The following is a 27777-nucleotide window of genomic DNA, read 5'->3' on the forward strand; positions in this document are numbered from 1 at the left end:
GCCCTCTCCAGCTCCTCGTTGTGTGTTGCTTCCCCCTCCTTCCCCTCCACGAGCCATTAGTCACTATCCAGCTCCTGTTAATGTAATTAGATAAAGGATATATGGAGTCTCGGAGCTCAGCGGAGACATTTGTCTGCATAATTGTGTCCGAGCAGTGGCCGAGGCTAAGAACCCCTGGATTTCCACAAAACACCTCTGGCTTACTAACCCAGAAAAGGAATTTACAGAAGGACAGAGAGAATGAAAGAAATAGACGGGTAAAGATTAAAAATCCTCTCTAAAGTAATCCTTTTTTACAAAAAATCTGTTGCTGTGTTCCCTGTTTTCCTGCCAATCCAATAAGCACTGCATGTCTTCTATTTCAAAACGTATAAACCCATCCGAGAGTACAGAGAGTCGAGCATCAAAGAGTTGTCATATCTGAAAGGCATCCTCCAACAAAAGGTGGTGTATTTTTAGATCTTCTGTTGCCAGAAGAAGTTCAAATGCTGGATTCTCCTCCCCAAAATGCAAACCCATCACCACATCCTACTAATAAACTGTCACATGTTGCGATCCATCTCAACCACATGGGGTAAATAAGTACAGATGGCAGCAGGTCCCCTGACTCAGACCTTCTGGAGGGGTATCAGAAATGTAAAACAATCTCAGTTCTCGCATCTAATTAGTAGTAGTCATAGCTTGCCAGTGAGTGACCTACATATGAAACACGGTAAAGTGTTGGAGATGCATGACGCGCTGCCGAGGACTCCGGCATTCCCGTGCACTTTGCGAGGCTTGGACATGCACACAGTGAAAAGCAAAGAGAGGCTCAAAACACTCTGATTCCTCTTTTTGATTAATCGTCGACAGTCCAACAGAGAGCATCCTTAGAGAGCCACATACATTTAAAAGTAGTCAACAAACAGCCACTTTAGCCGAAGATCAAAGATGCAAATACAAAACGCACACTCCAGATTTGAACTACTACTTCCCTTTGCTCTCTGCTTGGCTTTAACTTTCCCTCCATCAACATCTCTCACTCCTCCCTCCTGCACTTCTTACCCAGGGCATTTCCTGCCTCCTGTCTGGGGCACAAGCAACATAGTTCGGTTTGGAGGGCAGGATGTTAGCCTGATTATCACCCAGTCAGACCTACATCCAGCTCCAGACAGCCTTCCTCTTGCCCCAGATACCTCCTTTGCTTGCAGAGGGTTAGAAAGGAGGGGGGGGGGGGTGAACGTATGGACCGGCACTCACCGCGAGGAGCTCCAGCAGGGGGACGCTTCGGATCCTCCCGCTGACCGACACAACGCCGTGGTCCACGAACTGGCTCATCCTGCGCTCGCTGTCTCCCGTCTGCTCGCTTCCTCTTCTTCCGCTTGGTTCCACACTTCTGCCCTAGCTGAGTCTCAGCTGCTGCCTGCCACTGGGTGTATGTGTGCGTTTGCATTCAGTGGTGTGTGTGCGCGCACGTTTGTGTATGTGTGTGTGTTGGAATGATGATGCAGCAGGCAGTCGTGCAGCCCTGGCAGCAAAGTGCCTCTTCTGAGTTCTCTCCTCGGCGAGGCCACATCGGCATTTTGTCAATATTTAACCAGCAAAGTCAGGCTGGATTAAATCACCTGGGCAAGACCTACAGCGCATAGTTACCCAGGAGACTGTGTGTGCACTCATGTTTACATGTTTGTGGCTGAAGCAGTGAATTGTTGGTGTTTGTGAGTGCGTTTGAAGACATAAAACATTAACTCATGTCATGCAGAGGAGTCTGATTCAGACTCTGAGTTGGCGGTTTTGCCCGTTTTTGGCGACTCCAGCTTCAGACCAGAAACTCACACTTCTGCCACTTCAGTATTACCACTGCTGTTACCACCGCTGGCAACAATCTTAGGCCATGTAAGTGTAAAGAGTGAAGCTAATGAAGCACCTCTCTGACTTTCGCCTAACGACTGTTTCTCAATCTCAGCATCACAGCTCTTATGACTTGTGAACTCTTGCAGGAAACTACTTTGTGCCGATCTGCAGACATTTTACTTGTAAGACATGTAAGCGGAAGGTCAGAGGACAGATCCTGTCTTTATAAACCACTTGTTTTTATCTACCTTAATTAACAAGGAGCAAAAGTTTTGGTACTTTGAAGCTTTCTGGGGACTATTTGCAATTCACTGCCTATTGACTCAACACATTCGATGAGAATTTATTTGCATGCAGGTAAAACAACAGCCTTGAGAGCAGCTGAAAGCAGACACAAGCTGACATGCAATCTCAAACTGGCTGGCCATTGTTTTATTACCTTTTGTAATTTATCTGCATTCAAATACAATAACCGGAACAGGAAGTCTTGGCCTGGATTTCCGTTGGCTACAGTGCAAGTCCTAATATATTGGCCACTGTCTCCATATTGATTTAAACACAGCAGTAATCTTCTGTATTTAGCCACAATATTAAATGATAAGGACACTGGTCAGAGGCAACATTTGAACATCTGCATTTTTAGTACAGTTGCCCTGATAAAGCCCATTCACTGTGGTCACATGCTTAAAGAAAAGTTACTTAAATGTAGTTTGGACCCTGGAAAAGTATTCTAGACCTTTGTTTCCAAGGTACGTGACAATCTACAGCTCAATCTGCCAAGGAAGATCACGTGATCGCATCAAAAGGTTCCACAACAGCCTCTAAACTGACCTCTGGGTTAGATCATTTTCCGTTGTTTTCAAGATCCCGAGTCAGCTTCTGCCACCTCCGCTGACCAGTTTCCTGAGTGACATGCTGAGAATGAACTTCAAATGTCAAGATGGGGGTTTGGATTTACTCACAGTGGTTTGGTCAAGTAGGCCACACAATAGATAATGGCAGTTCTCTCATTCAGAGTGTAAAAATGTGGAAGTGGTTTCGGGGGAACTTCTACATTTCTTCCTAAAGTGTACACCGAGCATAGTTTATTTTTGTGTGCCTGATTGATGTAGTTCCTATCTGGTCTGTAGGAAGTTTCAGTAGATGATTCTCAAACTTTAACCATTTAATGGCGTCAACTACAAAAACGTTGGCCACTGAGTCTTTGTCCTTTTTGGAAAAGTTGTTAGAAATTGAGGGGTGTAAAAGTTTGGACTTCTGGGTATGAAAACCGGGAAATTATTATTAAGTAGAGCCAACCGATAAATCAGTGGATATTAGCAATCTGACAATATCAGTGTCTGCATTTATGCAAAGCAAAGAAGAGACCGTGTTGGTGCTACATTGCCCATAAGAGAGCACTCTGCAACTTTTACGTTCACACATGCTTGAAAACACCACGAACACAACAAAAATCGAATCTAAGAAGATTTCCGTAGAGCATAACGGAGTAATCCCTGGCTTGTTGTCACAATAAAGCAAAAAGGTATTTTTTAACTATACTCTCATATTATCTTAGCAAGGACTCATAAATAACTACACATATAACAACTTTTGGGGAATTCTTGATTGGTTTTGTGTGTCTGAAAGAAAAAAAATATCTGTTGATCTGCTAGATTGGCTTTAAATCAGCAAAAATCTGTATCTGTCTTAAAAGTCCTATATCAATCAGATTCTACTCTTAAGTAGACAGTTCACATACTTACTATAAATCTTGCACCAAGTTCTTCTCTGCGTGAGTAGCGTAATGTTGTTCGTGTATAATTTACGTTGAGTAGGCTAACCACGTTATTAAATTAATGCATGTAAGGTGAACTAGCAAACACCGTTGTAGTTACATGCAGCTGTCTTCTTGTTTGATGGCAGATGCTCCCTTCACCCTGGCCAAAAAGGCTAAAATGACCAAAGAAAAAAATCGAAAACAGTTAAACATGAGAGGTTTTTGGACAAAGTTTGTGTTTTTTCCATTGTTTAAGCACTGCTTCCAGCCAAGAGTGATACCATATATGCCCTATAGCTGCAGAAAAGGCTAACATTGTTATCTTTTTACAAAAAAAAAAAAACAGCTGAACATGAGAGGTTTTTGGACCAATTTTGTGTTCTCCATTCTTTAAGCACCGGTTTGAGCACCGTTTAAGCACCGGCACCGTTTCAAAAGTACCGGTTTGGCACCGGTATCGGATAAAACCTAAACGATACCCATCCCTAGTCACCAAAATGTTTTTGTACCAGGCTAAAAACTTGTTTATTTCTGCCTTAACATTTGGCTTTTCAACATTAGAGCCTATGGGGGCTGACTCACTTCTGGAGCCAGAGGAACTGCAGTCTTTGGCACTTCCGAGCTGACTTTAATTTTCAGCCCTGGCAGTTGCTGCTTGGTATAAATTACATGATCTAGAAGCTCCAGTGGGACTATTTCAGAGGAGTTTTTCCACTGACATCTCCTAAAATGACATAGTTACATTTTGCAAATGTATAAATCACCAAAAAGAGTATACATGTGCAGTTTTACAGCTGGCATAGCAGCAAACCATGAATATGAGTCCTGCTCCTGCTGACCTATATAAGCTATGCTTTTTTTTCCGATAGAGAATAAAGCTCATGACCTTAAGCTATCACTGTGATTGATGGGAGATGAGTGGCAGGTGGTGCTCCTGTTCAAACGAAGATTACAAACTCATCAGTTATCAGACGCCTGGGCGAGCTTCGCAGAGGAATTTATGACATCTGACAGAAGCTTCACACCGGCCAGGTTTTATGAAGCAAACAGAGGTGATGCAGGTGCAAAATCATTGCCCTGCCCAAAAGCATTCCTGCAGATGAGTAACCGCTTACCATCAAAGCAGTTTTCATTTGGTAATGGAACATTAATTAAATAGAAAAGTACTTTGAATTCTATTGTGGTTTTACTGTTGGTTTAGAGATGAGTTATTTGACTGACGCCAGTGCTGCCAGTCATCTGTTCATTGAACCAGTGTGAGCCATTACACAATACAAAGCTATGCAGAACACATAATGAACATTTTATCACTTAAATGAGGATCCATGTCTCTATAATAAAGACAGAGATTTTCATAATGCATACTTTGGCAATTTAGGGATGCTTCATTTGTCAGTGAAAAGGCATCATGACACTAATGCCCATATAATGGTTTTGGTCTGGAATGGTCCGAAAATTGAATCTGGATGGGAATGACTGAATGTTTTAGTAATAGATCTTTAGCAAATGAGACAGTCCATTTGTCAAAGCTGCAATGAGATTAATGGTGAAATAACATAAATATAATATTATAAATTAAGGCCAATTATTGTGTTTGGAATGGCCATAAGACGGCAGTGAGGTAGGAATTACTAAATAATTTACATCATTTATCAAGTTGGAAACTATTTGCAAATTACAAGGTAGTCAAATTCCAAAGCGTGTGCATCATGTATGAATCCAATGAAGAAAAATCAACCAGCCCCCAACACTTTCAGTTTTCACCTTTAACCCTTTTCTCCAGGTGTGAGGAAGCTCCGTAGGAACTCACCCGACAAGCCAGACCAGTATAGGTGCGACAGAGCGCCCTGGAAGGCAGAGGGTAAGTGATTCAGAGGTCATTATGGCCCTTCACGACCACCAACCAATACAAAGAGCAACTGCAGACTAAGATCAGAAGCAGAAATTCACTAGTTTTCAATGTTTTTAAGACAATAAATGGAAGATTAATGAACAGTAAAAATAACTGCTGACTACAGCCCCTATTGAAGGATCAAGCAACAACTCTTTGTCTCCAACTAATGAACTTTACTACTAAATATGAGCCAGCTATTCATATACTATTTTATCAATATGTTTTTCATCTGTGAGATGACCATGAGCCAGCATTTTCTGATAGATTCAATCAAACATAAACACTATAATCCATCCAGGAAAGATAAACTTTATATGAGCTGAACATAGCATCTGGGTATAGAGAGTGAAGACCTGCTTTCCTCTCGTGGCACCTTGCTACTGGATCACTGCGGTATCCGATCTATTCCTGTTGCTATACACAGTGGTGTTTTTCTGCAGGTTAATCTCATAGTTTAATAGATCAGTTTTGTAGCACATTAGAAGCACATTATCTGCTGAATCAACTTCAACTTATATTTATACTATCCACTCACGTGTGTCGTTAGGGATATGCTAGCTTAGCATAGCTACCTTACCTCTTGGCCAAATCACTACTAGCATATCTTCCTCAGTGTCAAGTGTTTAGTTATTCCTCAGTCTCCTTTAGTAACAATGACATGTGTAAAAAATGTAGCCTGTTCATATGGAGACCAGGTTCAGACCCAGCTCCACAGCTTTAAAAATCCTGTAGCTAGCCAGATCCCTGTAGTCAGTGCGGGCAAAGATAGCTTAGCCTGCGGATTGCATTTCATTATTAGTAATTAGAAACTTCAGGCTCTCTTTGCTTACTCCTCACCCCCAATAGGCTGCAGCAGATGGCCATCCCATCTTAAGCCTGGTTCTGGCAGAGGTGTCTTTCTGTTCCCGTTAAAAGGGAGTTTTTCCTTCCCACTGTCGCCAAGCGCTTGCTCGTAGGGGGTGGTCTGATTGTTGGTTCACTGCCTTAAAATATAGGTATGCACAGTTATATATTTATACCAATCTATTTATGAATATACAAAGAGAATTAATCATAGGAGATGGTTAGTTTTTGACATTACCTATATTTACTGCTTTTGTATTAACGTTTGTGTCCCAGTACCACGGTGGTCACACATTGGCCTTAACTTATATACGAGTGAGTAGCATTAGCAATCTATAGCCAAAAGTCAGTGTTGTTTATGTTTTTTAGCAAAATTGAAAGGAAGTACACCACTTTGTCTCGTGTGAGTAAAGATTTAACCCTCCTGTTATGTTGTGGGTCAGATAGACCCAGAACAGAAGAGATGTCACATGTCATCTGCATCACTACAGAAAACGAAAAAAATCTCAATTATAAAAGTAAATTGTAAAATAATCAGTGCCAGTGTTGCTGACACTTTTGGATGAGTAAATTTGCCCCGGGTCAAATTAACCCAGGAACATAATTGGTGTTCCTGGAAACCAACATAACAGGAGGGTTAAGATTGGGTGGGCCCTGTGGAATTTTCTGGTTTTTAAGTGGGCCGCAGCTCTCTTAACTGTTCATTTTAAGAAACTGTGGTCTCTTGTGAAATAAATTAGAAGATAAAGCAGGGTACGCTTTTGGGCGGGGCTATTTGTGTTTGAGTTCTCATCATTTAAGTCTCAAGTTCTCGAAAGTGAGTCAGACACACACCTCACCTGTGAAATCTGGTCTCAAAGGACAAATATGTTGACAGCTGTTTTCTCTTGCACTTTTTCAAGGCGTGTCACACCTACAAACAAGGTTTCCTTTGGAACTGGTTAGTGACACACTATCTTAGGCCGACCGTAACATGTGTCATCATGAGCTTCAATCCTTATCTCTTAATCCAACCAGCAAAGTGAAAACTGAAGCAGAAATCTACAAGTTAAAACAACATGAGTCAGAAAAAGCCAAAAAAACAAGTGAAAAAACACTAACAGGATGCAAACCATGATCTCCTATCAGATAAATCTGTGGCTAAAATGGGACCTCTGTCTCTGAACAGACTACACTGTGACCCTATGGTCCTAAAACAAATCAAAAAAAAGAAAATATATGATTTTTCAAGAGGCAACTAACTAGTGAACTTCATCTCTCTCTTACACGAAATCTGTTAAAGTACTCGATCCAAGCTCCTCTGATCAGCTGTAACATCCAAAACTAACCAAAAAAAGAAATTATGTGCCCACACCTTTAGAAAACATCTAAAGAATTTATGGACATGTGTCTACATTGATCAGTAAACCCAACAACAAGCCAGCTCCCCACATTTAAAGCCCTGGTCTTAGGAAACCGTGCATGAAAGAGCCCTCTCAGAGCCCAGCTGAGGGTTTGGCTCAGCGTCCGATGAGGAAGATGTGATCACAGGGCGGCCTCTGTGCAGAAGAATAGCCAGGACGTGCTGCCGCACCACCTTCTGCCTCCCACACCCACACCCAGTCTGCCAGGAGGCTATAGAAGGAGCCTGTCCCCCCGACCCCCACCCCAGCTGCAAGGTGAGGAGGTGGGTTTCCTCTCTGCTGACAGATGCAGCCCCTCCTCAGCCTCCTCTCACTGGACTCTTAATCTGCACGTCCAATCCTGTTAGCCGCCCTCTGTCAATTTCAAACCCAAACCTGCAGCACCAGTTTGATCCAAATATGGTGCCTCATCTGCATACGATAAACAAACATCCCTGGAGATGGATCTTCCATGCCAGGTGGACGAGGTTAACGCCGTGGGTTAAGCCCTTCTGCCTGGCTCATGTTTCAAGTTTGTCTGCTTCTGAGAAAAGAGTATGCATGTTGGGAGCCATGCAGTAGACACTCTTTAAGCTATATACAAAAAAACATATCAGAGAAAAGGCTTATAGGTCCGTAACAGTTCTTGTTATTCAAAATTTAAAATGACTGGACCCAACAAGAGCCAGCTTTCCTTTGATGATTTCAAACATGACCTCAGTTTTTTGAAATATAAATCCATTTTCATTTTGTGGGCTTGTAAAAGTCAGACGTTCATAGAGGATGAATATGGTGAGGCACGCTGAAATCAAAGCTGCCGCAAGTTCACTGCATTTAATAACATTTCTCCACAGTAAAATTATAATTTTTTCAAAAGGCCAAATTTATATGGACTACACTTTAAGTTACTAGTTCCTGGTTGCTTAGTGATGCAAGTTTCCCTCCTTGAATAAGCAATGGAAATAATGGCTCTGCTTATTAGATGGCAAGGATCTGTTAACTGTTTTTTTTTGTTTTGTTTTTTTTCAATCCTTGACTAAACTGGATAAAACCCACTGAGATGAAAATGTCAACACAAATGCTGCCTTTCAAGTCATCTACTTGTATTACTGACTCCCTATTTCAATAGAAAAAAGTAAATTAGCTTAAAACCTACACCAGCTTTGTATAAAATTCCACTGGACTGTCTTAATTCTTCATGGAATAGATTCAAAAAGGTGCTAGAAACAGACTTTGGTCCATGTTGGCATGACAGCACATCAACTGCTACAAATTTGCACATCCATGACCAGAATCTCCCCTTCCACAAACAGAATTGGCCTAATGGATAAGGCACTGGTCTCCTAAGCCATGGATTGTGAGTTAGGGTCCCTCTGGGGAGATTTCCAGCAGAGTGGCACAGTGGGATCAAATTCATCTTCTGCTAGGATAGGACTTTTGGATAGCTGACTTTTGTCTTCAGAACTGCTTTAGTTCCTAATGGCAAAGATTTAACAAGGTGCTGGAAACATTCCTCTGAGATTTTAGTCCATGTTGACATGACAGCATCACATAGTTGCTGCGAGAATCTATTGGACTGAGATCTGGTGACTGTGGAGGCCATTTGAGTGGACTCATTGTCATGTTCATGACTCAAGTTGCTGTTGGAAGATGCCGTCAGAAGATGAGTACAAAGTGGCTGCACAGTGGACAACAATACTGACGTAGCCTGTAGTGTTTAAACAATGCTCAGTTGGTACTAAGGGGCCCAAAGTGTACCAAGAAAATATCCCCCACACCAGTCTGATACTATTATCATAATGTTGCTACAGAAATCAAGACCAGGTGAGGTTTTACCTATCTTGTCCTATTTTGGTGAGCCTGTGCAAATTGTAGCCTCAGTTTTAAAGCACCTGGTGTGGTCTTCTGTTGCTGTCAAGGTGTTCTTCTGCATAGCTTAGTCATAACAAGTGATTATTTATGTGACTGCTGCCTTCCCAAAACAGTATGGCCATTGTCCTGTGACCTCTGGCATCGACAGCAGATTTTCTCCCAGAAAACTAACTGGATATTTTCTCCTTTTTTTGGACCAATCTCTGTAAACCCTAGAAATTGGTGTGTGGGAAAATCCCTGCAGTTTCTGAAGTACACAAAATAGCCCATCTGACACCAACAACAATCCCACGTTTAAAGCGACTTAAATCACCTTTCTTCTCCACTGGCTCACTCATTCTGATGATTGGTTTGAAAATCTCTAAGCCACCTTGACCATGCCGGCATGCCTAAATGAATGGAGTTGCTGCCATTGATTCGATTTCTGCATTAACAGGTATACCTAACAAAGAGGTTGCTAAGTTTATATATTGTGAATACATATGTTATTTTACTGGATTCTTGTTTCATGAATAAATGGGGATATATGATTCAAGTTTCAAGCTTTGGTTATACAAGCACAGTTTGTGAGACTTAAAAAAATATAGATATGATTTTTTAAAAAAAGACTAAATGTTGCATGACCAGGAAAAGCATAACTCCTTCAGGAAAGCTGTGAACATCTGATCTGGTCACACTTTTAAGTGTGGTATAAGGCATAACAGTGGCACAATCAAAGCATTATGTGCAGTGAGACTGAAACAAATAATGTTTTTACCATCAATCTCCTTGAATAACTAATAATTTACTCCTAAAATGTGTGACTTGCTTATCTTGATAAACTTCCACTTGAGTCCAGAGTAAATTTGTGGACACAACGAGTGGTTTAACGTGTTTGATTGTGTGGGCAGATAACGCTGGCTGATAGAGAGGAGACTGTCCTTTCTTTGTCTGTGCAGACTTCAGGCCTCTCAAAAGACCTCTGTTTTTCTGGCACTGGGCTCCAAAGAGGGGAAACCACAGGCTGAATAGAGATTGGTGCAAAGCGCTAATGTTTGGGGAACAACGCATGTGACTCTGACAGCACGCGGCCCCGCTATCAACTTTGATCTCACTCATGATTGGAAGAGGAGAGCTCATAATTGGCCCCTCAACTCAAAGGACACAAAGGATGGTCTCATTGGACGATGGATAATGGACGTCCAATTACAAGGGCTGGCAGTTGGCCCTGGGCAAGAGGGGATGCACACAGAGCAGAAAACTCACTGTCACTACAAAGTAAAAACACTCTTTAATCAAACTGGAATGAACCCAAAAGCTTCCTCTTTTATTTTCCGACTGATTATTAAAGCGCCTTTGATTGTGCGATGAGCTATAAACCTTGAAGATAGCGCTGTTTACAATGTGGACCTAGGTTCAGCAGGCAAACTGCACGCAACTTGTGACATGGCTCAGAGATTTCAGTAAGGGGGCACTTGAGAGGTTTTCATGCCAAGCTGAGAATAAGCAGGTCATTTAGAAAGCCTGGTTCATTATCACCCAAAGCAAAACGAGGTTATCTTTTGTTGCTCACCTGAAATAAATCTCTAAACTGTACTTGAACCTCTGCTAAGAGCAATGAACTCATTTTCTGACATTATTTGATAAACTAGCTCTCGAGGACTAGAGTTGGAGACCCGTGATCTAAGTCAAGCTTGCGCGCATGAGCATGCCCTGTCTGCAACATGCCTCTTTGCAATTGGTTACTCAATTAAGCTTGTTGCCAAGTAGTTGTATTCTGATTGTTTTCCAAAATAAAAGCAAGATTGCTGAGCCATGTATAAAATTCCAACTAGATTACTATTTATTGAGGAATTTCTGCATTTCTGTTTCAAATCTATGAGGTTTTGGCTGGACTGTGATTGTAAGTAGTTAATGTAAGTTTCTGTTTAATACGAATTTCTCTGTCTGTAGACAGCAACAGATTTGCAACCTTTGCCATATTATTACAAACAGATTGTCAAGTAATTTCCAACTTGACCCCATTAAATCACAAACTGACAGCAGAAAGACTGTCTCGTTCTGTTTTATCACCATGTTCATACATCAGGGTTGCTTGGAAGCAGCCATTTCAAATATGAACAAGATTTCGAGTTCAATGCACACGATCCAACAGTCTCCAACCATGTTTTTTTTTTTTTTTTTTAATCTGCCAGTGCCACAAAGTCATTTAACAGCCCGGCTACATCACTGTTCGCCTATTCCTAAGTGCAGGCCCCTAAGTGTATGCCTTGCACTAGGTTACCCAAGAGTATCCAGCCTACTATCCATATTCAAACCATTTGCAGTCATAAAACTGAAACTGTTGATTTAGGACGCCAGATGAGGATACCAGACTCACTTTTAAGAGCGTAAGTAATAAGTAAATGTTATACTTATTTATCTACAACCACACTTAGACATTCTTTTTTGGGTTATCAAAATGTATAACGTGTCTTTGTGAATTATCTGTCAGATTTGAAACGGTATATGTTTTTTTTTTTGTATATGATGAAAAAAGAGACCCTGATGTTATAATGACTATCCACAAAATATTAAATAATTGCTTTAATAAAAACATAAGCTATCTATTAACATTAATATTCTTGTAACTTGGAGGTTGGAAAACCAGACGATAATAATTATTAAACCAATTTTACAGGCAGATGGAGGCTGTTTAGTCTTATCCACAGCGTGTGGTGGAATATGGGGGAAACCTCTGGATTTCAGACTGGAGTCTAGGGAAATGGCAAGGTTGTAATCGCTCATCATCAGGCACATGAGAGCAGAGACGTTCCCATGAGACGAGCAGAAAAACGCCGCTACTTCAGTCTCTCAAACTTGACGAGTGTCTCGGAGTTTGCTGGGTTCCCACACCCTGCGGCCCCGTGGCTACCCACGCAGTGAGCCCAGGTATGCACGGTATGTCACCTGGCAGCTGAGGAAGCTGTCAGAGACCCGGCCGGAGGCTGGTACACCCCTGCCGAGAAACTTCATTTAAGCACTCAAGATAAAGTGTGTGAGACACTGAGAGAAAGGAGCTTTCCAGTCCGAGAAGAAATCTTTTTTATGTAACTGGCTCCCACCCAAAATGTCCAATCAGCCTGGGCTTCAGAACCACACTTTACACCAGTTACTCAAGAATCAAGCTGACAGACTAAGTGAGCACTAAGTGAGCACTCGTCCCATGAGCCTGGCACCCTGTAATACACATGGCGTGAGAACGAGGCCCACGCTGGGGACGGCATTGTCGGTGGATTTCTACTGTATAATTACACTCAATTAGTTTGAGCTGCTCAGTAATAATATCAAACCTCTCCATTTGTCTGCCTGACGATGTGGGAGCCAATCAGATTAGACTGAGCATTTCTTCCCATCCAGCTGAAAAGCCTGCTCCCCTGCTTAGTTTTATGTCTCCATTCTGCATTGTAACAACCAGCTATAATAGGATGAGGGGGGAAGAAGGAGAGGAAATCCAGTCTTGCCTAGCGGACTCCACGCTGGCATGCCATCTAATTCATTTGCACTTAAATTTAGCATAAACCAAACTAATTTGTCTGTTTTGGGGTTTGTTTTGGGACAGTTTTATTGTCTTACTTTCGCCGTTGGGGAATGAGCCAATGAAACAGGCCGATACAACAACATGGCAGCAAATCAGCACGTAAAACACTTTATACGAGGAGGCGGCTTGACAAAAGCCAGGGGGATTTAGCTAAAATCCAAATACTTTGGAGATAAACAGGAAAGCACTACCACATGCTGTTTACTCAATACAACTCACAACTATGTAGCAAGCGTTTAATCAGTAATGTGGAGCACTTGATTATTAACCCTCCCCTGCGGAGTGTTTTCAATTTGGCCTTTTGTTATCAATTATCTCCGAGCATGATTGCACTGCTGCGCACATCATAAATGCTGGCAGGGAAAAGAGTGTGGAAGAGAAAACAGGGACATGCTCTCACCAGTTTAGGCATCCTTGGCTATTACTTCACTGTTTTAGGAAATGCATTAGACACTACATTTTAGACAGAAGCACATGAGGGTCTTTTGTTTGGGTACAAGTGAGGAAGAGAATTGTCTTTAAGCAATTTCTGCAGACATGCAGTAAAACAAAGCAAAGAAGACAATGATACTGAAGTGCATTTTTGGCAGTGTTGAGCATGTCAGGGGTCAGGTCCATTGTGATGTTCCTGTAAATCTCTTTTCTAATAAGCACCAGTTTGGTAGCAACCTCCTATAGATAGGGTTGGGTTGTAAATAAATTATAATAAATGAAAAATAAGCACATTTTCAGAAACTAGATGCTACTTGTCAACGCATGTCTTGCAAAAGCTGAGCATTTGGCACTCACTATCATGTTGATGTGACGAGCTCAGGATGTACCTGACGGAGAACATGGGGATATTGCACAAACAAAAGCATACCCAGATTTATCTTCTATTTCACGCTAAATAGGACCATGACTTAAAAAATTAAAGGTACACTGTGTAAAATCTCACCAGTAGATGTGACTTGGAGATTGCAGTCAACTTTCTTACCCAACCCAATTCAAGTGCAGAATCTTACCATACAACCACTATTCATCTGTAGTGAGTTTAAGGTGTCAATTCGCTCTTTACCTCAGTTCAAATCTATTTACTTTGGAGGAGGCTGTAAAACTTGTGAAAGGAGTCTGATATGAGTAGATGAATCAGTGAAGCTCACTGAAACGAAGGTGAGTTGCTGAAGATATAATTAACTTTTCTGTTGGTATGTGCTGCTGCTTTTGTCTGTGTTAGCCTCTGTTAGCGGCTGCTAGCCTCTGTTAGCGGCTGCTAGCCTCAGTTAGCAGCTCATTATTATGCACGTTAAAGAGCCCTGACTTCACTGACTGTACCTAACAATATGTTTTATGAAATAGGACTTGAAATGAGCGATTGAGACCACAAACTCACAAGGAACATATGGAAAGGAAGTGAAAAGTAGTGATTTTCTCTTAGATTCCTATATCATCATTCTTCCCCTGCTGAAAATTAGAAATACTACAGGTTTAAAGCACTTCAATTCTTAATTTCTATATCCATCTTTTATATGCAATCCCCTACTCCCTCAAGTCCAAACCAGATGGTTTCCCATGAATGTCAAGAGGTTAACCAGTTAAAACTAGGGCTCAGTGCTATGAGGTAGTGAATTACATACATGTGCTGTTGATTCAATTTGGCCTTTCATCTCAGGCTGAATATACAAGGTCTGTGTTGTTTCCAAAAAAACAATTCAACAGTGAGACCAGGTGCACATAGGTGTGAGAGCGGGCAAAGCTCCAAGCAATCTGCCAAGTATTTTCTCTACATTCCCACTTTAGATGCAGTTTGTGTACACTGCTGAGCAGCAACAATCACCGCTGTGATGACAGCAATTCAGGTGGGGCGCTTTCACCAAAGAATGACTGGAACCAGATCAGGAATAGATTTGCATCGGCTGATAACCTCCAGCACATTTAGAGCTTCCTTTTGAATGAATCCGGTTTAAAGCCAGATTCACAGACTTTAATTGAAGGAACATATCTGTGCTGCACACTTACTAAATATATCCTAAACTCACCTGAACTGTAAAAGTTTTTCATTTGTGTGTTTTTAATGAAGATAAAATGCAACATTAATGGTGTACAACAAGCAGCAACTTCTGGGTGAAGAATGGAAAAATAAAACCAATGCATATGTGTCAAAAGATGCAAAAAAAAAAAAAGCGGAGGGGGCCCTTTAGCCTCGTTTCAAAAGCGAGTCAGTCCTCACAGATTACCACATTAAAATGCTCAGCTTTACGGCAGAAATAATTATGTTTACAGCCTGGTACAAACAGTTTTGTTCTCCATAGGTCATTTGTACATTCATGCAGCTGCACAAGGTGTGAGTTCACTTATGACTCAACCGTTTAAGTGTTATTATGATTATACATTAATGGAGGTATGGGCATTTTGAGTGATGGATGTGTAAGCTGCTAGCTGTCTGCTACACATCCCCTCAGCTAATTTAATCAACTGAACAGGACTTTTCAACCTTGTTTGTCGTGTTGGTTTCTTTTAGAATAATTTTAATGCAGTTATCTAACAAATAACATAACTGATGTGCAGTTAGTTGTCTTTGCTCGAGCTTTTGTGAGTGTGTTTGCAGTGACTTAACACTAATTCCTCAGTTCACCTTTCCACTAATGATGGTCACATCTGGTCGCTGTTCAGCACCCTAAAATGAAACCTTGCACCCCAAAGGATGCACAGGTATGAGTCCTGAAACATCATGAAACACAATCTTATTTTCAGCACCTCAATCCTCAGACATGATAATGAACCACACCAGTGTGTTAGACTCCACTGTGTTGGATAGACCCCTGACTGAGGTTCTGTGATGACCTACTTAAAGCTGGCTGGCTGCAGATAGCAGCAGCAGCTCACGGACCGTCCACGGCCGTCGGGCTCACCGTGCACGTCCCAGCATGACGAAGAGAGTCTCCTCCGCAGGCGGGCATCAAATGATAAAAATAAATAGAAGCACAGAATCAACCCAGCAACACAGCTGTTATGTAATTCAAATGTTGCCCCAGTTACTCGCGAGTGCTGCTGCTGCAACTCTGGGCCATCACTGAGCTACATAACCTGATGCAGATTATATAGTCCAACCCAGACTGTTACATGAATAAAATGCTGATAACAATGACTAAGACTCCACTCCCTGCACATGCATTTACAATACATCAAACACAAACATAATCAGAAAGACGGAAAAGCTCGAGCTCTGAACAGCTTTCAGCAAACAAACTCAGGAACATGAGTACGATGAGGAAACACGGCGCATATGTAACTGACATTCAAGCCCTCTGCTTGCCAAATTACCCACATTGACAGAAGCTAGGCCATGTAATCCATCCAAGAGGAGCAGACATAAATATTTTACCTGTTCCTCAGCTGACATATGGCATTTTGTCTTCATTTTTGTGTTGCTAGTGTGAACTGAAAAAGCCTTCGGGGGTGTCCCTCAAGTGGAAAATACACTTCATCATCACAGCAGGCCATGAAACTCAAGCTACTTTCTGCATGAAACATGGGTGTAATCTTACATAAAGGGGACAACTACTGGTCATCTCTCTGGGATTAATCTGCAGTCACACAACCAGCAGAGCCTGATTTTTCAAGTGACACAGAAGGACAACGAGGGCATGAACGCTCATGCCTCTCGTCTGACGGAATGTCAGAAACCGCCTCTTGTGTTTTCTCAGATGCCTGAAAAAATAAATGTATCGGAGCCTCATATCCTCCCAGGAAAAGGAGTGTTTACAGGACTTAGTGGGTTTATCTGTGCCAGGGCCAGCTGGGCCACAAGGGCCATGGACAACATGTCCCGCATCAAGCACTGGAAGGATAAAGACGCAGGTCGGCCTCGAACTGACTGATTTTCGGTCGAACAAAGCCTCATTTAACTAAAGACATGACGGCACGGTCAATAGCAACGTGCAATATGTGCATATTTGAGTATCGAGCGACATAATAACCCTCTTCTTCAACTTCAAGATTTGCTCCACTTTTCATGGCATGGAATCAAATCTGCTGCAAACTGCCACCAGATCTACACTGGACCTTTACCAAAAATGCTCCAGGCGTCTACATGTCCCACTACTAAAGCAACCCAGTGCTCCTTCTGCTCCTGCTGCCCTGAGTAGGAATAAATCATTAGAGAGAGAAGGAAAGAGTTGAGTTGGAAAGAAGGAAACCAATAGGAGAAAACAAAGACACAAAGTGAGAGTGAAATTAACAACATAAAGGCAGAAAGAAGCCGATATATTTGATAAAAGAAAGGAGAAAGTGGGAAAAGGGAGAGAAAAAAATGCATGCATGGATAGTTGAGTGGACAAATGTGAGCATGTTGAATCATAAAGCCATATCACAAACATGACCCAGATTCAGGCTCACAGTAAATCAGGCCGCTGTGTGTCCAATTTAAGCAATTAAAGCCACAGTGTGTCTCACATCAGCCCGTATCGGCACGTCTGGAAGTTCTCTAAGGATCACACGTTCAGCGAAAAACAGACATCATCCAGTCATCGTGTGCTGTGTCAAAGGAAGTTATATATTCACAAAGCTAAACCGCAGTGAATAAATGATAAACCAGGAAGTGTCTCGCCTTCCTAAGAGGATTTAAGTGTGTCACCACAGTGAATCTTCAACATCCTCAACTCTCAGTTGAAGAAATAAATTACTGACAGACTCAAAGGTTAATGTCAGAGAAAATCAAGACCGTTTTCTGAGGAGCTACCTTTCCTTAATTGTCTAATTTACATTGTTGTATATCACATTCTTTCAGTCACAGATTTTCCTGCATTTCCTTGATTAGCAACAACGATCCAGTGAGGACAGTGACTGTGGACATCTGGATGTGAAGTGACTGTAAAGGTGCTGCTGGGGGCTGAACACCGACTGTTATGTAACGCCGTGTTAGATGGATAGATAAAAAGTATGGAGGGCCATTTAGTTTAGTTTGGCATAAATATATTTTTTTGAAAAAAGGAATTATTCATCTCATAATTTCATTTCTGTAACTTTTATTAAGGTTTTTTTCTATATTTCTACATTTATTCCAGGCTATATTGTTTCTTTCAAAGTTCTTTATTCATTTATTTATTTATTTTTAGTTAGTTATGCATTTCCCATTTATTTCTATATTCTTACAATATTACGTTTGTTTAATTCTCAATTTCATTAATTTCTTTATCAATCTATGTACATTTCTCTAATTATTTCTATTTGTCACTTATTCCATTCAATTTGTTTTTAAATTCTCCTCTATTTTTTACATTTCTAAATATTTTTCTTTTCTTTTTTATTATTGTCTTAAGTATTAATTTCCATTTTTCTATATTTAGATGCTAATAACAGTGAGCATAAGTGCATAAACACTAAAAGGGTCATTTTAGTCCGTTGCTAGGTGGTTGCTAGGCAACATGTTGACGTTAATATATCATACATAAGCCAAGTTTTGAGCATATGAATTAGATTTTATTATTGTGAAGTTAAACACAACACTTTTATAAGGTTTTATAGTTGCACAAACACTAATAAAGGGTCATTTTAGCCCATTGGCAGGTGGTTGCTAGGTAACATGACAATGTTACAAAATGTCATGCATAAGTCAAGTTTTGCATATATAAATTAGATATAAATTAGATATTACTATCATGAAGTGATGCAGTGCTTTTATAAGGTTTTGTAGGTGCCTAAACACTAAAATTTGTAATTTAAGAGTGGCAGGTGGCACACATCACAATATGCGATATAGATAAGACCCTTCAGGGGTCTAGGATGTATTTCACACCTCAACTCCTTAACAGGTGAGAACAGTTTGGTTTAATTTAAGTTTGTCCCCAAAGAAACAGACGTATACAAAGACGTATAAATAAACTTTTTTTTCTTCCAGGGTGTATTTATATTTACTTAAATTCTACTTATTTCTGTTTACACTTTCACCATTTCTTGTCGTCCAAAGAAAAGAAAAACTACAGAAATCGATAGCATGTTCATTGGGTCCGCACTCGGTTTCTCCTGTACGGACTCTAAGGACTGAGGCTCTCTTGCAGGTCAGGAGTTGGTAAAGAAAGGTCAGCAGAAAGCTATAAAGTCAGGTCAAGTCAATAGAGTGTGTAAACATGTTTCGACTTCTTTAGAGACTGATGGTCTGTAATGCAGGCAACAAACTACAAATTAAACCCCTGACCTGCAGCATGAGCATGCATATGTTATTTAACGGCTTTACAGCGTTTCGGGGTGTGTTTTTTGTTTAATTGGTTAGTCACATGAACAAACTGCAGCTTTAAACATTTGCCATTTCATTTGCAACAAACGTGTTCTTGATGACTTCATCACTTCCTATATCTTCATGCTATTTTAAGACTCTTTGATTTATTATTTCCTGCGCAGTGACCGTACTGTATGCACCGAAGGGAAGGGGGGGGAGCGTAAGCTTCTCTTCTCCCATGCAGACACAACACAGCAGCCAGTTAAAGGCTGCACTTGACATTCCAAAGAGGCTCTTTCAAGCAGATTCACCTTCAGTTAACCCTGAGACAAAACAAGTTTCCACTCCTGTGATTTGCAAGAGCGGCCCGGCATAAAGATAAGCCTGTCAGTCACCGGTGGGCAAAGAGTGTTTCACAAACAGTCGTGGCAGACTGTCCTTTCTCACTTCTGTTTGACACGTGGGTGTGTTTATGCACTTGGGGAACAAAAATGCTTAAATCTCGGTGTAGCTTTGACATTCTTGCAAAGTAATTAATCTCAGTCTGTAAAAGGCTTAACATCACATTTTTGTGCTCAACAGTGAATAAAAGAGGGTCATGAATGGGAAAGATTTGAAGACAGGAAATGAAACATTTTTCATTCCCACCAGATTGAATAAACAAAAACAGAGCAGGTATTCACCATGAGCACCGCCAACTGCTTCGTGGGAAATGCAGTCCAAACAAACCACAAGCAATGGTAGCATGGACCCAAAAGCAATACCCACACAAAACTCACTCACAAAGGTTTAACAGTGCAATTAAAGGAAAAAGCAGCCACTGCTTTGAAAATTGAGATATCAGCAAGAAATATTTATTTCATGTGAATTTCCACTATAATCTTAGGCATTAGCCAATAAATACTGTCCACTTCCTGACCGAGTTAATAGTCTAACAAAATAACACACTGACGGTGTTTAGGAATGACTTACCAGTATGTTGCTGTCAAGAGACAATCTCTTTAACTGTTCTCTCCTCTCCGGCTGTCTGTTCATGCTTCCGCTGCCCTGCAGTGATCCATACACCTGGACAGTCCTTCAGGGAGGGGAAAGGGGCGGAGTGGAGGACAAAAGGACAGTGAAAAAGTCAACAAGGAAAACCTCATATCAGGTGGGTTGTATTTCCGCTGTTACGAGGGCTTTCACCTTTTACAGTGAGATCAAAGTCCAAGTTAAGAGCTGCACAGTCCAGTCACACACTATCCCTTCCCCCTTATTTGTGTAACGCTTCATTCGGTCTCTGTTGCCGTACCTTCAGCCAAAAGACTCACAGCTTACAGGACACTGGGATCACAGTGTTCCTGTTAGCCGTGTCTTACCGCTTGCTCTCGGCGTCACCCAGGCATCCCACCCTCTAACCCAACCCCAAACCCCAATCTACAGCTCTTTGTTTTTCTAGGCCTCTCCAAACAGCGCTGGGAACCAGTCTGACCTGGCCTGACTGAGGCCACAGCAGAAGATAAACACTTCACTTCACGCATACTACTCCTTTACAAAGAACTATGGTTTTACACTCACTGCGGTGGTGTACAGAGTAAGCATACCACTTCCTCATTGGTGAGCATGTGGTCAAAGGTCAGCTGTTGGATGCTTCGGGGTCAGAGACACTGTCAGTGCAACTCAACTTGCTCTAATGTTATGTAGTTAAGGCAAAGGTTGAAATTAAACTAAAGAATACAGGTAATTATGTGGATTGCATTTCATGTAAAAAAAAATGGTTAGCATTAAATGTAGCTATGACACACTTTCCTTATTAGTTATTAGTCTGCAGTGATAGATCTAAATCTCGTTTAGATCTAGATCTACAGTCTCATTTATTTAAAAAAAAAAAAAAACCCTCTTAGCCATCTGTCTCACAGGCCTAAATACCAGTTGGCAACCCCCCAGCAAAATATAATCATGTGTGTTCTTCAACCGGTTGGTGACTAGTTACTGGAGGTAGCTTTTGCTAGCTGAAATCGGTCCCAAAGAGGGTGCTGCAGCAAAAACCTTGTGATTGCTTTAATTGCAAACTGATTTTCAAGGTTACCCATAGTTTGCATGAAAGACGCCAACTTGTCTTTAAATGCTCACCATTTACTTGCCAAGCATTGGCAAAACTATGATAAGTGCATTTGCAGACAAGTTAGTTTCTTACATACAATCTATAGGCAATTGCAGGAACCTACTAATTAACTGTATTAATTCTATTATTAAAGATTAGGCTTTATCACTAGAACCTATTAGCTAATAAGGAAAGTCTTTGCTGAGGCCATAAATAATGTGAGAAGTAGGGTTGTTTTCTCATAGACTTTTATGCAACATGACTTCTTTTTCCAGCCAGGAGTTGCCCCCTGCTGCCCATTAGGAAAATTGGAATTTAAAGTTGCAACCTGGTTTCAGGTTGCATTCATCTTTTCTATGCCCATCTTTTCTATGCCCACAGTGACTCCAACTCTGATGTGGTTTAGATAATTTAGCATTTAATAAGGTTTACAATTACTGACCAAATCAGCTACAGGGGGTTTTGGGGGAAGCCCCGTGTACCTCTTTGTGACCAGTTTCATGCCAGCAATCTACAGCAACCACTCACCAACTGGTTAGGAAATTCACATTTTTCCATCGCAAACAGAGGTCGCCAAATAACTGAGGCCTTGTAATATGGCCACCCTGTGTTAAACAAGCTGCTTTCCAATTCTGTGAGCATGCAGTGTCCTTGGTTTTCAATCAAATAGCTGATAGCTAAAAGGTTCAACTCAAAACCTCAGAAGTAGCTGAAAAGTGGTGACACAATTGTTAAGTCTACCTTTTACATGGTGGCTTTGGTTTAGATCATAGTTAATATCATACTTGAGAAATTCAGAATAGGCAGAACTTGGAAAAGGCATTTATGAAATTTATAAGCTAAATCTACAGTCCTGCTCTGTATCACGATTTACTAGGTTCAGAATTTAGGTGATATGTGCTTACCCTCCTCACAAACCTACTTATGCAACAAACAAACCCTTTTGCATCCACTGCAGGCGCTATCCGTTACACCCTGTCTAAAGCTTCAGCAGCATGACTGCACTTGTCAAATATGCCCACACATCAACATGACATGTTCCATCCACTGCCAATCTGTTAAGTCCAAACTTATCGACATGAAACATCAGGATCAGCCGCTGCCTTTTCATCCAGATCTGATCTTATATTTTGAAACATGATACTGTCCCTTTCTGCTCTATTTCTGAACAGCCCTGGGCAATCAAGTGTAGCGGGAATTTGTCTAATCAGCAAACAGGATGTGAAATGCTCTGTCTTTAATGACACAGAAACATCAGACTCCTGACCGTCTCACTTACTCTGGCTTTGTAATGACTAATTGTGAAAGTGTTTTGCAACAGATGAAATGATGGTCTATGTTTAGCATGCATTTTAGTTTGGTCTATTTTCCCCTGGAGATTAGGAGAGGAAGTAAATCTGCCCTTGGATTCAGAGATAGGGGGTTATAGGAAATTGAGAGTAAATGATTAAAATGGATTACAGCACAGCGCTTGATTACACAGACCCAACACAGAAACCATGGATGGCATTTTCCTTTGGGTGTACAGTGTGAGGGATAAGGCAGTGGATCGATGGGAAGTGATTAAGATGAAACAAACACCTTACAAGCCACATATCAGGGACATTGAGATAAAGGCAGGCAATAAAACACTGGAACACTGCTACCTTTGACATTTGAACAAACCGAATGATGCTTTGTCTTAGTGCTGTCCGTTGCCCTTAGTACCAGGTAACATCCAGTAACAGCTCAGAGAACAAAATAGATCAAAAAAACATATTTAACACTGATAACAAGAGAAAGTGGAACATTTTTACAATATATACGGTTATAAAGTTAAGCACATAAACACAAGTCAAGGGCTGTACAATTAACTGAAATTAGTCTAGATCATTTTCTGGCTTCTTACTTACACTTAAAAGCCAGTGGAAACCTTTTAAGCGATGAGGACATGTACATCGTGGACAGGAATGCTGGTTTGAGTGGGAAGTCATCAAGACCATTTATGTGAAAGGGGGACAACCATCTCTGAACTGAGGAGGGGGCTTAAGAGTACATCTTTCACCATCTGACAATGTTGTGATTGCAGCCATTCCCCAACTCTCTGAATGGTACTCATGGTCATTGATCAATTGTCATGAGCGTTTGCATATCAATGATCATGTAACTGACCTCAAAGCCCAGTGTTCATTCAATGGCTCTAGTTTCAGTCATTATGCAAAAGTACTGTTTATAAGGTTGGAGAAACCTGCAGGCAGCTGAGACTGAAGAAGTCACTTAGATGTGTGACGAAGCCTTTCTCCCACTGAAAACGCTACGTCCAGATAAACAGAATCAACTTTCTGGTATTTCGTCACCTGCATGATTGAGCATGTATCACGACAATTTTTGGCTTTGATCAAAACAGTTGAGCAACACTGCAAGTTTGCAAAGCAAAGGCAAATCACACTAAACTTGTAATCTCTTGTAGGGATGTGTGTGTGTGTGATTGTGGGGCTTGTAGTGAAAAAGCACTACATAACAACAGATTCATGTATCAACAGTGGAAATTAGTTTAGGTAAGGTTTTATGATATGGCCCGCAACTAAGACCCCTTACTCACGCAACTTGCATTGTCAGACATTCCTCTGTCGCTCCTTTTTTTTAAATGTGTGAACAGAACAAGCTGCTTTGATGAGGCTGTGACAGGATATGTTTTCTGTTTGTGTGATCTAGATTTTACAGCATTACACAGCTATCACAAGGAAGACGAGTTAGTTTGTAATTGCTTTGGTTTGTTTCGTCGGCACTTCTTAAAGAGTAATAGTTGGCGATGAAGTGTGAAATACTTCCAAGCCTCGATGATAGAGTGTAATCCTGGGCTCTACAGTAAAGAACTAATCAATATCTCATCCATTAAGCGTTCACTGGGCAGATGTGGTGCTCATGGAAGCATGGAAATCTGATTGCTGCTGAAAGTTACGGCCGTGGCCGCCATCTGTAAAAGTCAAAACCATGGCCAATTTTCCTCAGACGACAGACTTGTTGACTATCGACTGATCGTTCGTATTTCTCGGTTGCTTGGTTTTAAAGGAAATGAAACACTTAGGGTCTGTTGGCCATGATGAATGCTCTTTTAAATATGGATTGACAAACAGTAGTTTTGGACGAGCTATTAGAGATACAGACATTAGAGTAACTCAGTCTCCATCTACATAATGTGATTTTCTCCTGCGTTTAGCTGAAGTTATACTTCATACTCCAAGAACTGACACCACTTTCCAAGCATTTATGACAATCCAGGGGCATCGCTGCAACTGTCCCGCCTCCCTTCTCATTCCCCGTGATTTACACCTAAAGCAATTACTGATATGTTAAACTGGACTAGTGTTGACCTACGCAAAGTGACACGCGTCAACGCCTATAGTCCACACGGCCCCCAGCCAGTCTGCAACCAAGGCAGTGGGATGGAAAGGATATAATCAAAGGAGGCCAGGAGGACGCTGACATCTGGGAGTCTTTGTGCTGTAGGCCTAATTAGATGCCAGGGTGAGGGAAGGAGGGAGGAAAGGCAGGATGGTGTGTGTGCATGTGTGTGTTTGTGTACAACACAAAATGGGGGTTGTTTGAGGTGGGAGTCGTTTTTTAACATCTGCTCCAGGAACAAGAGAGGACCCAGCTGAAGTCACAGAGGCCCAGACAGCTCTGAAACTACAACAGGGATAATGTGAGGGGATAACAGCTTAATGATAACACTTAAACCCATTGAGAGATCGCTGTACAGAAAACAGCCTCGTGGATAAATGGCAATAACAAGCCCAGATTGTCCATGAATATGGATCGTCATGGCTCCGGTTTGATACTGTTCCTTTGTAAGGTGGGATAAATTAGGCAGCTGTGCATTTATTGCAATCACTGGCTTTTTTTTGTTACTGGCCCTCTTAACTCTATTGCAGGGCTGAATAATCATACAGTAAAGGGACCTCCTGAAGAAACACTGTTGCTCCACCCTCTGGCTTTTGATTCGTAAGTGTTACAGAGATCACACTCTGCCACAAGTGACAATACCACCCTTTGTACCTAGTATAGTAAGGCATTCTCCCACGCATATTCTCGCTTCGCCACAAATAAGAAAGTCCTTGTCGTGGTTGGTTTAAGCACGGGGTGGCCTGAACTTTGGCACTCGCGCAACAAAACATTTAACTGAGCAATGGGAAATTATTTCCCCCTCCCTTTATGTATACAGTATGAAGTGGTTTAGTCACGGGTTATATAATAAATTATATGATAAATAGTGGAGCAAATACATGTAAGCCTATATTTAAATGGCCATCTGGAGCCAAAGATTAGCAGTATGGGGGCTTTTTTGTATAATTAGTGGAAACCTTTAGGTCTTGGAAACAAAAGCCTCTTGGCCAAATGGTAACTCTGAACTCTGTGATCAATATCCCAAAATGGGGGGCAGGGGTGCCAGGAAGTGCCAGGGCCTGAAAATGGATGGTGGTGGTGGTGAGGGGAGATTGGACATTGATTGGTGCACCCCCCTTTTGCCCCAGGAACCAATTCATTTTTGTGTCTGTACCCTGTGCGCTGGCTTGAATGAAGGATGGGGGGGTGGCTGAAACGGGGTCAGCACAGAGGCATCCCCTACGGTCCACAGCCTAGTTCTCGCTTTATTTTTCTTCTTCTTCTTCTTCTGAATGATTCATCCAGACTGCCATGTCCGCTGCGACTGAATGAATGAATCAATGACCGGGGAGAAGATTATACGTTTGAGCCTCGCTTTTAATTCGCTGCAGTGGGAGGGTAACGTTTTGGGAGTGGGGGCTGCTATTACTTTCCATTCATGGGGGAGAAAATTGAAGCATGCGAGTGCCTGATTTGGGGTTTTTAATGTGTGGAGAGAGAGCAGCACAGATGGCCTGTGCTGATCGGATGTTTTGAGTCCCTCTGCTGGCCGGCCTGTCTCATCCTGCCTCTGCATGTGTCCCGGTACAGTTGGCACCACTAGCCTGGCACAACCTAACGTGGAATTACAGCGTCTGAGGGTCCCAAACAATAGGCCGTATTTTACACTGGCCTGTTGTTGCTGTCATGCTCTAGGGAAACCAATCATTAAGATGAATGTTTTGTCTAAATGTTGTATAGCCTCTGCCGCGGTATATCAGTGTTTAGACTGTGCTGGTAATCAGGTTAAGTGAGGTGAGTATTTATCATGTGGGTGTGAAGATGTGAGACTTATTGCCAAGGCTAACAGGTCAATGTAACACGCTCTTTAAAATGAATACTGATAATCCAGGCGAGGGATGATTCGCATACGCTTTATGCTTGCTTGTGAAACCATGATTATGTTCTTTCATTTTAATCTTATACGAGGAGGCCAGTCTCAGCATGCGCATGTTTACCAGCACTGAGATCATGCGGCATGAGCATGTGTGTCTCCTTCTGGCACTTAAACTAGATTATTAGAAAATTATGGGCTTGTGTTGAAGGTATGGAAAGGATTTGTAATGCAAATGTCTGCATAACTGTGTGCAGGAAAGCATGGTTATTTGCTTAGGCCTTTAGTTCTCAATGTCATTATGATTGCAAAGGAACAAGGACAGCCTATACATAACTGAATAAACAGCCTACGTCCTTTGAACACAGTGAGAATGACTACAGCTGGCGAGGCCGAGTGAAGACAAACTCGATTAGAGCTGCAGTTTATTTTCATTTTCAATTTACCTTACTAATATGGAGGCCCTAAAGTGTCATAATAATTTTGAAAGTGTGTGGTTAGTCATAAGCTGTGTCCCAAAACGTAGGCTGCATCCTTCGGAGGACCCGGCCTTCGCGGTCTACGTGGGCTGGGTCCTTCGAAGACCAAGAAGGCTGGAAGTGCGAGGCTGTGAAATGGGATGGTCTAGCCTTCAGATTTGCGTCACCGCTGTCTCGGTGGAGTTTAATAAACTCGGCCGTCTGCTCCTTGCTATCTAAAATATAACAGGACACTGGCGTAAATTCTCGACCATCTCACACTTCTGTTTAATCAGTTTTCTGTTTGACGTTTATTCAGCTGTGTGAAAATCCCGGAGGAACCCACCCGAATCTAATAATCTAATAACTTTGATCTCAGTCCGGAGTCAAATTTACTCCGGAACAAATAAAACACAGAAAAAAGCCAAACAATTACATTTGTAAGTTATCCGAGTGACTTATAAATCATGTTTAACCTGAGTAGCGAAAGACAGCGGGGTCTGAAACGAGAGAGTCTGAAACGGGAGTCCGCTGCTCTCGCCGGCTCGAGTGACCATTGAACTTTTGCAAATATGCGATGTCTTGATAAACCGAGCTGATATTTGAAGTTTACACAGCTACTTTCTTGCCTGAAAATATGTTAAAAGTTTATTTTGTGA

General features: G+C 41.6%; 1 protein-coding gene across 5 annotated transcripts in view; it reads right to left on the reverse strand.

Moving 5' to 3' along the window:
* Nucleotides 1-27777, reverse strand: part of LOC146361383 (nck-associated protein 5-like) — a 209050-nt gene that overhangs the window by 176060 nt on the left and 5213 nt on the right. For 3 of the 5 annotated variants that reach the window (XM_084921446.1, XM_084921445.1, XM_084921453.1), the window contains exon 2: nt 20311-20413. In XM_084921446.1, the coding sequence (XP_084777572.1) occupies nt 20311-20413 (103 nt within the window). Of the gene's footprint in view, nt 1-1239; nt 1513-20310; nt 20414-27777 lie in introns of those variants that run through there. The other 2 variants (XM_084921447.1, XM_084921448.1) reach the window with 2 other exon arrangements.

This window comes from Perissodus microlepis, chromosome 23, assembly GCF_051167445.1.
Source record: "Perissodus microlepis isolate ML-2025 ecotype Zambia chromosome 23, ASM5116744v1, whole genome shotgun sequence".
NCBI classification, from domain to species: domain Eukaryota; kingdom Metazoa; phylum Chordata; class Actinopteri; order Cichliformes; family Cichlidae; genus Perissodus; species Perissodus microlepis.